We start from the raw sequence: 14,383 nt of genomic DNA on the forward strand, positions 1-14,383 counted from the left end.
GTTTAAACCTGAATTAATTGATTTTTTTCTTTTTTATTGTGGCTACTTGGGAGCAGTACAACAAGCTGTTAACAGAAGGGGGGGACTCAAAGTGATAATTCTCTGTGGATTCATCACTGCAACCGACACCTTTAACATACTGTACATGTAGTCATTTGATCCACAAGAGCAGCTTTGAGGTTACGTGTGCAGTTGCCAATGTCAATCTTTATACGGATGCCAAAATCCTTTGAAGGATGCAGCCCATGAAGAATGTTCAATCCTTATGTAGAACAAAAGTAAAGGTGCTTTTATATGCTCCGTGTTAACTCACAAACTCAGATATTTCAGGAAATTAAACATCAGTGGTATTTAGGGACAACTTCCATTAAAGGGGGTAAGCGAGCATCCGGAAAGCGTACCTCCTTTGGGGAGATTCTAATTCTAACGAACCATCACCTTCCGTTTCCGCATTCCGTTGACTCTCATTCATTTTGGTGTCACTTTGACAGCGACTAACTTCACATCAGAAGCATTTGAAGAAGTTCACGTTAAGGCCCCATAGCAGACGTATTTGTAAAAGCAGGGCAACAATTGTGTCATAACCACTCAACTTTCTGTCGCAAAGTATAGAAATGACCGTTTAGTAAGGAGAAGCTCGCAGGCAATCCGGGTGACGTGGAGGCATACAGTCAAGGATGAAGCCCATAGACAGTCCCTTAAAGCATCGGAAAAAATTATTTCTCTTGGCACAGCTACCACAAGACATACAACTTTCAGACAGGTTGCTCACGTCACATCTACGCTTTGTCCTTTCCTTTCACTATCTATGTTCCATCGTACCTGAACTAACAGAAAGGGTTGTGACATTATAGTTAAACACACAACTGACAACTGGCAAGCAGGGTATCAGGGTAAATAACTCCAACATCCATGTACCTGTAAGACCCTCTGATTCACAAAACCCCCCCAAAAATTCAGACTTTACAAGACGACCAAGATTACCTGAATGCTCCATTGCATAGACCAATTGATCAGCGCATAACTTATTGAAATTATGGGATACTCAGAGCTTTAAAGAATATGCAGTTGGTATCCTCTATATTTGGTGGAAAGACAGCTGCATTTTTGGCTACCTGTGTGACAGGCCTTCCTGGCCCATTATGACAAATGTTGTCTAAAGATCCTCAGACACTTTAGAGGATCTAGCCCCTGAATACCAACTGTGAGAATCTAAATGTTTTGGGGAAAGCATTTTCCTTAAATCACTGGTATGGTATATGTTACAAACTGTTTTGTCCCTCAGGGTGTAAATTTATACCAATGATATTTCCCAGAAAACACATTCAAATTAAACACTATTGTTAGAATCACAAGACACAATGGTCATATGCAACTCTTCCAAGACGAGTAGTTTTCCTATCATCACACAGTCAATGTCTGAGCATTAACGAGCTTCAGTCTGTTGGTTTGCAGGGCAGATAGAATGTAAGTGATAACATCCTGCAGCACAATGCTATTAATTACCTGTTATCTCATCAGCGGCGTAATTAACACAGTCGCTTGATTGATATAGCCTCAAGTTTCCCACCATTAGTCATGAAATGGTATGACTTTCATCAGGAATGTTGTGTTAGATTGGAACTGAGCAGCGGCTGGTTTCCCTGAAGGTTCAGCTGTCCTCTGTAGAAGAGGTGGAGGTTGAAGTGAGAGATGTTTATCAGCTAAAACAAGCTAGTGCAGACTGCAAGCCAATGCATGTGTTGTCGTCTTCAGACATCTAGTATACATAAATCAGCCCACCTGCTGTTCTGTTCTCAAATCCCTTATGCACTTAATTAAATGTCCTTTTTCTTCCCATAGTGAGCACATGCATGCCCATATTTAGACTCACAATCACATCTGTCCAGCCACATGTTAAGCTTGTTAGGCTAAAAAGTCATTGCAAATAGGTAAATACATGGCATCTTATTTTTTGTGAGACATGTGTCTGCAGAAGACAAACTTTTTTTGGAAAGTAAATCCCCCAGTGAATGAGAGTTTTGTCCTCAAATACCTGTAAGCAGCTAATCTTCAACATGTGGTTGACACACACTGACACAATCAAAGTTTGGACTCAGCCCCAGAAGGCCAAACCTTTGTAATACATTAGAGAGAGTGAGAGAGAGATAGTGTATGCATGTGAGAGTGATAGATATCGAGAGAAAAAGGGACAATCTGTAAGACTCTGTCCAAGTACAATAAAACAACTTCCAATAATGCATCTTGATAGCGTCTATCCTTCCTCGCCAAAGCTTTCATTTTTCAGACTCCATATTATCACTTTGTACTGTACAGCCATGCTAGTGGCTATGTGAGGCTGTACTTAAAAGAGAATTCCGGCCATTTTTTACATTAATCTTGATTGTCATAAACATGCGTGTACTTCTGATTGAAAACCCCCCGACCCGAATCAGTGCAGGCAACACGGAGTAGCTGCAGCATTGTAAATGAGCTTCCACTGAGCTAAAACGGCAGTTCTCGGGGCAAGTTTTAGAGAGCTCGTGCACGTAGCTGCAGCTCCTCCGTGTTGCCTGCACTGATTCGGGTCGGGTTTTTTCAATTGAAAGTACACACATATTTATGACGATCAAGATTAACATAAAAAATGGTTGTAATTTGCCTTTAAATTAAATGCTAATATCAGCATGCTAACAAGCTCATAAAGATTGTAGGCCCTTCTCATTTCTCTATTTCGTGCCTCCTCATCTCCTCTATCTTCCTGACCCGGAAACCAATCCCAGTGCACCATCTTAAACGATGTCTTAATTCCTAAAATGCATCTCGAAAAGAGAGATGGCTTGCCAGAGGAGCTATGAGCGAGGATGAATCAAAATGCTTTTCTTGACAAGACACGCCCTGCAAAACATTCAAGCGCTTGGATTGGCCAGGCATCCAGGCTCGTGCAAGGTATTACATTTTTGCAGATCCTATTCCCCGATGAATGGGCTTTCCTGACCCCAACCACTCAAGGTCAACACCTCACCTCAATCATCTGCAAAAGCACTCAGCTTCTATGCAGAGTGTGTCTTGCCAAGAAATGCAGTGGGATTCATAACAACTTTGCATAGGTGTGGTGTGTGCGGAAGTCTATTTTGGCACTTGTGGAGTATAAAAGAGGCGTGACACACGGATGAAATATAAAAACTACGGCAGCTGTGCCACACATATTTATTTGATGTTGCTTTAAAGGATTTCTCATTTTATTAGATGCTTGTTGCCTCGCCTCCTCTCTCCTCGTGTCTTCCTTGCCTCCTCCACTCACATCTGAGGTAGGAGGGACTAAGACGTGAGGAAAAGAATCAAGGATATACAAACTGTGTGTAAGCATGCTGGGGTGATATGTTTACGATGTTCAGTGTCTTAGTTTAGCATGTTAGCATGTACATGTTGGCTAAATAGCACTTCAAAAAGACAAAGTACAGCTGAGCCTGAAAGGAATGTAGCAATTAGTTTTGCAGCAAAATTGGTAGATTGCCCCTTTAATATTTAAGGCAAGGCAGCTTTATTTGTATAGCACATTTCAGCAACAGAACAATTTTAAAGTGCTTTACACAAAAACAGTACAGTAAAAGAAAGGTCTTCAGCCTTGATTTAAAAGAGCTAAGAGTTGCAGAACACAATCATTAGACATTTTGGAGTTGTTTCCTTTAATGTGCTATGTATATATTCTCCTACCTAAACAGAACAATAGTTTTCTTGTGAACACTTGAAAGTGAACAATAATGCATTTAGCGTTCTTTTGGTGCAGTTTCAGTTGCATGGCAACCAACAGCCCAAAGTCTGGATAATCTCCTTAAAATATTCTTGCGGAGGAGAAATGTGGATCGCAGCCATCACTGGCAGATTTCTACCTTCCTTCAGGGAACGGGGCCAGGTCTTCTCTCTGTGCCGTGGCCTAGATTAGCTTCTATACAGGGACTCCATCTGCACAAAAGTGACACCAAACCACATGGGCGCCTAGCTTGTATGACAGATCCTGTGTTACCCTTAAAGAGATGCAGGGTTTTCTGGTGAAACTTTTAGCTGGATAAATTTTTGTGTGGTAAAAGATTGAAAGATGTTAAATGGCTGTAAATTCATGTGGTCGATTCTTTGTAGTGTTAGTCCTTTTTACAGTGTAGAACATTTTTTCAAAATCAAAACGCAGTAGTCGTAGCTACAGTGTTGGATTTCCTAGCCCTACATTGTCCCATCATTTAGACTTCTCAGTGTGAATATGTTCTGAATGATTCAGAATTTGATACCATGATATACCGACTCGAGGCCCACAGATTCCCTAATCCTTGAGATACTGAGCAAACCCTTTTCTTTAACAGCCTGAGATTGATTTCAGCATGGCATTAAGGCTGTAACATTTAAAAATTCCAGCCCCAAGAGCCACCCGCCCTATCACGTTCACTGTGGGTGCTGATGATCTATTATTAACTATAATGAAAGAGTTGACCTTCAGTTATCTTGAAACCCCTGCAGGCCTGTAAAGGAGACAACAAAGTCAAAGTTTGGTCCCAAGGTTTGCCGTCTTATCAGAAATTGAAAAGACTTCTTTTGTCCTCTGGTACTCTTGTCAAAGTCTTTGGTTTCATTCTAATAAAAAGGTGCTGTTGCCAATAGCTGCACGCTATGGCGTGTGTGACAGGTGAAAAAGCGCCATGCTAATGTGTGTCTCGACCCGCAGGTTGATTTAAACTGCGATAGCATGACTTCTGCCTCCCCCAGATTTCCCAACTGCAAAATAACGTGTTAGTACACATACCAAAATGTCCTCAGGTTTCCTCTTGTGCATTTTGAAAATAATAATGATGTAGCAGCTTATTCACAATAAGGAAATTCCCTGTGGGAAGGCTGTCACTTAAGGTGAGCTACAGATCATCAACGTTCATGGAGCTGGAAGGGATTCATTGTTTTTGCACACTTCAGCAGGAAAAAGATCTTATCGCAGGGGTTTCTTTATTTAAAGATATTTGGTCTATTTTTTCAAAATATGATAGTATGATGTGTTTTCACTCTCTCTGGCTCTTGTAGATCTTTGTTTTTGAGAACAACATCTACTATCGCTCCAGGGTGGACAACCGCTCCATTCGTCTTGTGTCTACTGGCAAGGAGGGCGTCATCTTCAATGGGCTCAGTGATTGGCTATATGAAGGTAAGGCAGACAAAATGTTGCCTGAAAGGAAAAGTTTGAGTTTTGTTGAATTAAACTTATAGAGTTAGATGAGAATATTGATACCACTTTCATATCTGTCTGTTTAATATGAAGCTAGAACCAGGAGACGGTTTCCCCATATTTATGCCAAGATTAGGTTCTCGTTTTTCTGTTGCCTGTATTTTCCAAAATGTTTGAATATTCCCTCAAAGTGGAAACTTGCCTTCATGGGGCCTTTACTATATAGATTTCTTAGAGATGCTCCAACTCAAACTGTTTTAACTTTGGATATAGCCAGGCTAGCAGTTTCTCCCGGTTTCCAACCCAGTCTTTATGTTAACCTCAGCTAAGGCTTGGTTGTGACATAATTCACAGGATAGGAAAGAAGACAAAACTTTATTTTTCTTGAGTTTTTGCTTTGGTGAAACTCACCTATCATTTGGGTATTGTGCTTAGGGGTCACATGTTGACAGAGCTTCATTTAAAACGGTCATAAAAGGTAAAAAGGCTCAGAACCGCACACCTAAGTCTTGACGACCAACATGTCAAATATTTAAGGTGAATCTCTTTCCTCCCTCTGTCTTCTCCCTCTATCCCATTGCTTTAATTTGAACACTCTGCAGTTACCCACGTATTTGCGAGTAATGACATGAGACAGTGTGACTCCCCAGCGGCTGCATCCACATTAGTATCTTTGGCGTGTAGCACTTGATTTCTAGCAGGTAAATTAAAAGTGGAATCTGCCAATTTCCTTCTGCTGCACACAGCCCCGAAAATGAATGAATGTTCTACATCGGTTGATTTGCATTAATTCACCACCAGCGTATGTCGTACACACTCTGATACAGATGTCATGGTGCTCTCCAAGCATAGCCGCCACCGATCAAAGCTCACCTGTGTGCCTTGCAGTTAAAAACGGGGCGGCTGCTGTGTTAGCGTTCAACTAATTAATTTATATCCGCTGCGCTGGGTGCACTCTCTGCTCCAGTGGAACTGTGTTTTAATAACAGAGCGAGAGAGAGATGGGGAGTGGCAAGCACATAGATATAAAGATAGCAGAAATAGAGACTGCCTATGATATACAGCGAGCTGTTAATCCTCGAGTCACACGGTAAAACAATACACATCTTTTTGAAAATGTAAATGGCTGCCACCTAGGAGGTCTGTGAGGATTTATAAGCTGCGACACAGAGGTTATCTGTGGTTACCAGTGCACCAGGACGAGAGCTGTGTGGCTGTTGTCTTTCCAGGACTAGGCTGCTTTTGTAAATTTAATTTAGTCAACCCACGGCTCCTCCTGTCTCTGCATTAGCCAGACTGACTTTGGAAACCACATCCATCCTTCAAGAGCAATATTCATTCTCGGCCAGTTAAACATTAATCAGAGCAATATTGCACTGTCTGACCCCCTGACTCATATTTATGCGCTGCTGAAGACCTGGTAATTTACACTCATTATTTAGTGCAGGATAAATCTTTGACTGAGGGATGAAACAAAGAATCATAATGTAGAGATTAAAGGGAATTGATGAACAACAGAATTGTTTTTTCTTTATTCCTGCACATAACCATTCAAGTGTAGTTAGTGCGATGTGATGGCATGTTGAGATTCTTCCAGGCTGTTTTATTATCTTGAGATATCACATAGTAGAATATTTTCCTCTTATCTTTACTCTTTTTCTTAGCCTGTTTTCATGAAATATTATACTATTCTATTCAATTCAATTCACAATTTTGGACATTATTTTAAGTTGAGATTGCATCTTAAAATGATTTGTTTATGGCAAAATCCAAAGAAAACAGGCTTAAATTAAAGTAATATTAGTAATCATAGTTTCTTTGGTTCACTTTGCCAGAGTAGTTGGTTAACTGTGTCCTCGGGTTAGTTTTTTAAAACTTGATTAAAGCATAACCTTTGCCTTCAAAAAACTACTGTACTTTACGTAGATACACTACATGGCCAAAAGTATGTGGACACGCCTTGTTCTGGGGATGATTTGGGCTTATTTCCAGTTCAAGAACCAATCATAGGGCTACATCATTGAATAATATTACCAGTTTATATGCTTTTCCCTTGTGCATGCACAAAGCCAGGTCTATTCTTTTCTTGCCTGCACACAGCCCTGACCTCAACCGTGTTGTTATTACTGTACCTTACAGATGAAATGAAGCACCCGACTGTAAGCCAGGCCTTATCAGTGGGCAACCTCACTAATGCTCTTGTGTTTGAATGGGAGCAAATCCCTGCTGCCAGGTTCTTAAATCTTGTGTAGAACCTTCTTGAAATAGTGGAGGCTGTTATAGCAGCACATTAATGCCTGTAATTTTAGAACGAGATGTCACACACATATGGGTATAATGTCTTCATTCATCCACGGTGCTTTGGAGACACGTCTGGCAATGCAAGACTAACTGTTCAGCAGTGTTTTGCCAAAATAAATTCTAAATAGCTGATGGTTTGCTTCGTTTTTATTTGTTTATTTGTGCTAATGCACTAAAAGTCCTTTTCATTTATGTTCATGATAAATCCTCTTTGAAAGAAATGTCTAAGCCTGTAAATAGATTTGGCATTGACCCAGTGGTGATGCCAGCATCTGCAGGGGAGCTTAGAAGCGGCGCCAGGTTGTGTAATGTTTACAGTCATCAGTGGGACTGCAAGGCAGAAGATTTTCCAATGCTAATGACTCAGACTCTGCTCTGGCCAAGGTCAAGCTGAGGCTCAGACTGCCGCAGAGGAGAAATGAGGTCTTAAGCCCTGGCTGTCGCTGCGCTGCAGATTTGATGCTGAGGGGTGAAAGGTTGGCAAATAATCTCCCTGGCTTTAATATCCTCTGGCTTCCATGGCTGTCTTAATGCATGAATGTGTATGTGTGTGTTTAGTGTGCATGCAGGAGAGATCGAAAGAGACGGGAGAAAAAAAATTAATAATTAAAGGGACAGCCAAGAACCCCGTTGGCTGTGTGTAATAGTCCAAAACGCCTCAGGAGAGTCTCAAGTGTTCTGTCATCTGTCGGCTGTCTGATTATTGAGGCTGTACTGATACTGACACATCCTGCAGTGTGACGCAGCCCAAGGAAACAGCTGTTTATTGGGCTCTGGTGCGCCAAGATAAAAAACCCGGCGTCGCTTTGATTTGAGTCATGTTTGCCCCATAGATGTTTAGCTAGATGCGATGTTTGCTTCGAGAGGCTTGTTCGTAGGGTTGTGTCTGTTTATCGCTCTGTTTGTGGCTGAGCCTGTGGGGCGTAGAGTAACCACATAATCAACACTTGTGTGCTGGAAAGGCAAAGATTAATAAAGGGAGTAGAAATATTGTGTGGATAAAAGAACAAGCTGAAACTGATGTGACACACAGTTGGAAATAGTTTTTGTAGAACTTTTTTAGTACATTTAGCTTGGATTTGGTATCTATTTCGTTGATACTGTCATTGTAAGATGATTTGGAGTTTATTAACACTGTCAACATTATAAATAACATATTTAGGGATTAAGTTTTGCACCTCCATAAAGTTGGAGTTGGGTGTTGGAGGGGACTGTTTTCTTTGAAAGAATAATGCAGTTAACGTCATGTGTAGAATTGATGGACTGCCCCTTTAAGAAACAAATGCCTAGCACCAGATAGGAAGGCAAGGCAAGGCAAGGCAGCTTTATTTGTATAGCACATTTCAGCAACAGGGCAATTCAAAGTGCTTTACACAAAATCATTAAAACAGATAAAACACAAGTACAAACAGTTAAAAGTCATAAGCATTAAAAATCAATAAGACACATGAATATACAGTTGAAAACAAAATAGAAACATTAGGACACATAAAACACCATAAAACACCAGTTCTTTATGTGTCCATTAGGACACATAAACAACCAGAAAATTTGATTCCATGAACAAATAGTTTCCTTTCAGGAAAATGTTTTAGTGGTAACATTCCTGGGGAAATGTATAAACAAGGGCTACATCTTCCCAACATTTTTCATTTCCTCTTCGTGTTTGCTTATTATAGACCTACAAAAGAAACAACTCACAGTAAAAGTATTTACTTCCTGCATCGTCTACCAAGGTTTTCATGGTATGGAACTGCAAAGTGGAGATGACGCTCTGAAAACGTTCAGCAACATCTCACCTCACTCTGTCATGTGCTAGTCTGTTCTTGCTCAATTAACACTTGCATTGTCATCTCAGTCAGTGCGGTACGTGTACAGTATTTATAGTTGCAGCTGATTTACCGACGTGTGTTTTGAGGTTAGGGTTAAAAATTATAATGTCATATCAGCTAACCATCCTGCTTGTCAGTGATCCTTTTTTTATCTCATAGATCATAGGATTTTGCCATGCCATGTTTTTTTTCATTTAGCTGTCATATATATGTATATACAGCATATGACAGTTAAACAATGCAGTGGTTCACAATCAGTTAGGTAGGATTTAGTTTTCTCTGGTGGGAGAGGTGACCGTAGGCTTGATGCAATTGTTGCCTACAATTAGTGGGGTGGACTACAGAGTTTGAATTATTAGAACAAAAGAGGAGTGAAGTTAGCCCCAAAAAACAGAATTAATGGCCTAGAAATCTGCATCACACACTAAGAACTGAGATAAAAGGCTTCATGTGACACTGCTGCCCTCTGTTGGAAAGATGTGGCCATTTAATAAAGGAAGAGTCTGCTTGATCATGGTGTCCACACTGATAGCTTCAATACTACCAATACTGTATCCTCAGTAGGCATATATTTTTCTTAGTTTTTCCTAATAAAAGCAAGAAATGAACTATACGCAACCGACAACATTCAGATTTTCTTATCTTATTCTCATTAGTTCAGTTTGCTTGTATCTGCACTCATTATTTCCTACTGGCTGCTTGACTCATGCTATCTCATGCATTAATAATGTCCTTTACGCAGTGAATAATTGAGTCTGCACAGTAGGATGAAGAACATGTAGAGGAGAGATGAGCCTCAGACAGCTCACCTTGTTAATCATCACAATGAGGTGGTTGGCAAAAGAAAGAGGATCATTTTACTTGGAGTCAAAAGTAGTTCACTTACAATCTTTTACTTTCTCTTTCTTTTCTTCCCTTCCCTCACTCTCTTTTGTTACCATGCACATATCTCAATGTTTCAAGAAACAACTTTCTCCTTGACTAGCCAAGGTGACTGGGCGTCCCCAGCCGAGCGAATCCGACAGCCCGGCTGATCCACTTCACATGGAAAGCTTTTTAAGCCAGCGGTGGTGAAGTCAGCGGGCAGCTGCACAACTAGCCATGTGGGAAATCATTTTTATTTTCATCATTTGCAAATGCAGCATTATGCTGTGCTGTGCCACTCTGTTCATCATCGGACAGTGTGATCCAATCATTCCCCACTGAGCTGTGGCAGGAGGGTGCAGGTGGACACACCAGGCAGGCAAGGAGAGCAAAGACTAACTGGACTAAATGCTACAATTACACAGTTTTCCTCTCGTATCACTGGCATAGAGATGTGTAGTGTTATAATGAGTTTAGCAGTGTCCAGCAGTGAAAAGATACTACAGGCGTAAATACTTTTGCAAGGGTTGCATCAGAGAACAAATGTACACATGTGTCTGTGCTGAGAGTGTTTGTCAAATAATGCTGCATATCAAGTAATTCCATCAAGCGTGCACAGTTAATGAAAATGCTAATTGGTAGTTGATGTCTGTTAATTCCCCGAAGCCAGCACCCAGTCCCACAGATAAACAGCATTAATTAAATTTTAATTGCAAAAGTTGCTATAAATGAAGCTAGTGGCAAGCTGTAACAATAATTCGAACTGTTCAATGCCGTCTGCGTCGTTGCCGCCGACATAATAATGAAGTAGAGTTGTCGCAGCCATGCTTTATGTTGTCAGAAAGTTCCCTCAGTGAGCTTTTATTTGCATAATTCTTAATAACTCACTGTGTGTTGACAAAGGAGTTTGTGTGTGTGTTGTAGTAGAAGAGACGGAGGACCTTGACTGCTTTCAGAGTGTGTGTGATTGCAACGTGATTTTTTATATACACGCACCTGCACACAGAAGGTGTCAAGGGAAACCTCTAGATTGCAAATCTAAAATGAGTTGATGTTTGTTTCTTGCTGAGAAAATGGTCCACACACACACACACACACACACACACACACAGGTAATGACAACCCAAAAGCTAAAGTTATTTGTTGAAGTACACTGTGTAGTTGTACGTTGTGAGAAACTGGTTCTTTTCTATGAAATCTGGCTGAGTTCTATTTTGGTCGTTAGGCTGCATTAAAACTGTTTTGATTTATGACCTCAAAACATTTGGTGTGTGTTTTTGCGTATGTAGGTTTAAAAGAGCGATACGTAGTGAGCAAGAGAGTCCAAATATAGCAAATAGGTCAGGCGAGAGTTAGTATTCTGTATTGCTGATGGGGCAAATAGAGTAACTTTGTATTTACCTGATTTTTAGTCCTGATTATTGTCCGTTTTAAGGGGGGGCACTTTGACTTTACAAGTTGTAATGCTTAAACTGCATATTTCTGACTGTTATGTAATCAAAGACAGCTTAACTTTACATCCCTGTATCCTGTACGATGGCCAACATGCATGCATGGGTAATTTAATGCACTTCTGTGAAAGCGAGAGCAATGTAATACAAATAGGACTACTAATGATACAGCAGTTACACATTTAAAAAACTTTTTACACCTGTTAATTTCTAACCATGACATATTCAAGCAGCAGCAGGATTATGTTGGCCTGCAGCCATATAGTTAACTTGTGTCTCTGCTGTGTGTGAGTTTTTTAATGTAATTTCTTGTCATTATGACCGATAGTCATTTTGTTCCTTCTCTTCCAGAGGAGATTTTCCAGTCCCACATTGCCCATTGGTGGTCTCCAGATGGGGCCAGGTTAGCGTACGCCACTATCAATGACACCCTGGTACCCAGGATGGAGCTGCCCATGTTCACGGGCACACCCTACCCAATGGGGAAAGAGTACCACTACCCTAAGGTGCACAGTTAGATCGTCAACACTTTGGAATAGATATTTTCTTAAGATTTTAGATGTCATTTGATTATGACTGTATCCTCTTTCCTTGTCCCCTTCAGGCTGGCGAGGAGAACCCAGTTATCACCCTGTATGTTGTGAACCTTAACGGCCCTCTTCACACCATCGAGATGAGGAGACCTGATGATCCCAGGATGGGGTGAGGCATGGAAACTGTCAACCAATCAATCTTTCCACTCAGTCAAATCATTATCATCATTCCCATTTTATACCTTCTGCATTTGTTCCATACATTTACACTTTTAATTCATATACAAATATTGTCTCATCTGTGTAATCTTTCGCCATGTCTTCATTTTCTGGTTATGTCTTTAATTTCCTTTGTACCATTATGTTCTGCGCCTGTTATCATGTACAGTATATCCAGCAAATATTCTTTAAATTTCTCCATTGATACATTTTTACTTAATGTGTTTAGTTTCATTAAGTTTAATGCCCCCATTTGCTCTGTTTGTCTTTATACCCAATATTTTATTCCTCCTTCGCTTTGGCTCATTATATGCTGCTCTAATGTCTCAATATTTCTGCAAGAGATCATTAATTTTTCATTGCTATTTAAAATTCTATCATATGCAATTAGTAAACGGAAACATTTTAACACATTTTGTCTGACTTTCTGACCTTTTTGTCCCGGCGATTTGTCATTTACCCTCTAAAGACGCTGATTCACAGATCTTGCAATGTAAATTAAGTTAATCATATTTAATAATTTATCTGTGTTTTTCAGTGAGTACTATGTCACCATGGTAAAATGGGCCACCACCACCAAACTGGCTATCAACTGGCTGAACAGAGCCCAGAACATCTCTATACTCACGCTGTGTGAGGCCACAACGGGGGTCTGCACAAAGGTGTGTGGCTGTGGGTGTGGGTGTGTCTGTCTGTCTGTGTACCTGTGTGTGTCCATTTTTTTTTGTGTACACTGTATGTACTGTATGTTGCTGTGTAACTTTTCATACGCTATCTGAAACCTGTTAACCTGTTTCTATAGAAACATGAGGATGAAAGTGAGGGATGGCTGCACAGACAGGTGAGAATATTGACACACATGTAACTTTTATTTGGAGTTGGTAATGAAAGTGAACTTGCTACGATTAAACTCTTAATTTGTGAAACTGAATTTAGATTTGTTCTATAATCTATATAGCTCGGTGTGGTACAGCAATTAGATTCATCTTAAATGTTACGTAACAATATTGCAGACTGTCTCTTGTAAATTGTAATGGGGAACTTTTGTTTTTTATAATTTCTTTGTGGTGCTATACTTTTAAATTTATTTTAAATAAAATGTTCAAATGCTCTTCTCTGTTTCTTCAGAATGAAAAGCCTCTGTTTTCCAAAGATGGGCTGAAACTGTTTTTTACCCGTGCTATTCCTCAAGGAGGAAGGGGCAAGTTCTTCCACATCTCCATGTCCATCTCCCAGGTGAGAGAATATTTATGTGTAGAGTATTGTTTGGTCATTATACATTCATCATGTTTATTATTCAGTGTTTTCCTTTAAATAATCATAACAGACAGTAACTTCATTATATTCAAATTTTTGTTGCATAAGCTTTAGAATAATGACCTTTGCCTCTAAACCTCATACTATGCAAACGTATTCTATTTCTCTAGCCTGTGTTGTTTTAGACACAATTTAGGTGATCAAATCAGCACTTTTATTGTCACAAAACTGGTATAATAAAGTTGCCACATTATTTTACTTTTCTGTTTGTCTCCAAAGCCCAACACCAGTACAGACACACTGCAGTCCATCACGTCCGGAGACTGGGATGTCACCGAAGTCCTGGCCTATAATGAGGACAGCCAATTGATGTGAGCATGCACAAACCACCATCAGCAACCCAAACAAACCAGCATCACCTTACACACTCACAACAAGAAAAACAACAGTAAATTATACTTATTTAGCTCTTTTAATGCAGGTACACCTTGTTTATTCATATGCAGACAAAAATAAAATGGATGGAATTGCTTCCTTCATTGAGCTGTCATTCTGTTAGAGATTGCCTGCAGTGGCATCAAAAAATAAACTGGTTTCTACCCTCTATAAAGTTAGCTAAACACAATGAAACTGTCAGTTGTCTTAATGAAGAAACGTGGTGATACGTCCATCCATCCATCTTCGACCGCTTATCCGGTATCGGGTCGCGGGGGCAGCAGCTCCAGCAGGGGACCCCAAACT

The 14,383-nt window shown here is 40.2% G+C and overlaps 1 protein-coding gene across 5 annotated transcripts in view; it reads left to right on the top strand.

Annotated features, from left to right (window-relative positions):
- The window catches only part of dpp6a (dipeptidyl-peptidase 6a), a 220,789-nt gene that overhangs the window by 188,792 nt on the left and 17,614 nt on the right, over positions 1-14,383 (top strand). For all 5 annotated transcript variants that reach the window (XM_034861630.1, XM_034861626.1, XM_034861627.1 and 2 more), the window contains 7 exons: positions 5,044-5,164; positions 11,985-12,139; positions 12,238-12,335; positions 12,924-13,047; positions 13,188-13,226; positions 13,514-13,621; positions 13,922-14,013. In XM_034861630.1, coding sequence (XP_034717521.1) covers positions 5,044-5,164; positions 11,985-12,139; positions 12,238-12,335; positions 12,924-13,047; positions 13,188-13,226; positions 13,514-13,621; positions 13,922-14,013 — 737 coding nt within the window. The remainder of the gene's footprint in view (positions 1-5,043; positions 5,165-11,984; positions 12,140-12,237; positions 12,336-12,923; positions 13,048-13,187; positions 13,227-13,513; positions 13,622-13,921; positions 14,014-14,383) is intronic.

This window comes from Etheostoma cragini, chromosome 22 (genome assembly GCF_013103735.1).
Source record: "Etheostoma cragini isolate CJK2018 chromosome 22, CSU_Ecrag_1.0, whole genome shotgun sequence".
In the NCBI taxonomy this organism is placed as follows: domain Eukaryota; kingdom Metazoa; phylum Chordata; class Actinopteri; order Perciformes; family Percidae; genus Etheostoma; species Etheostoma cragini.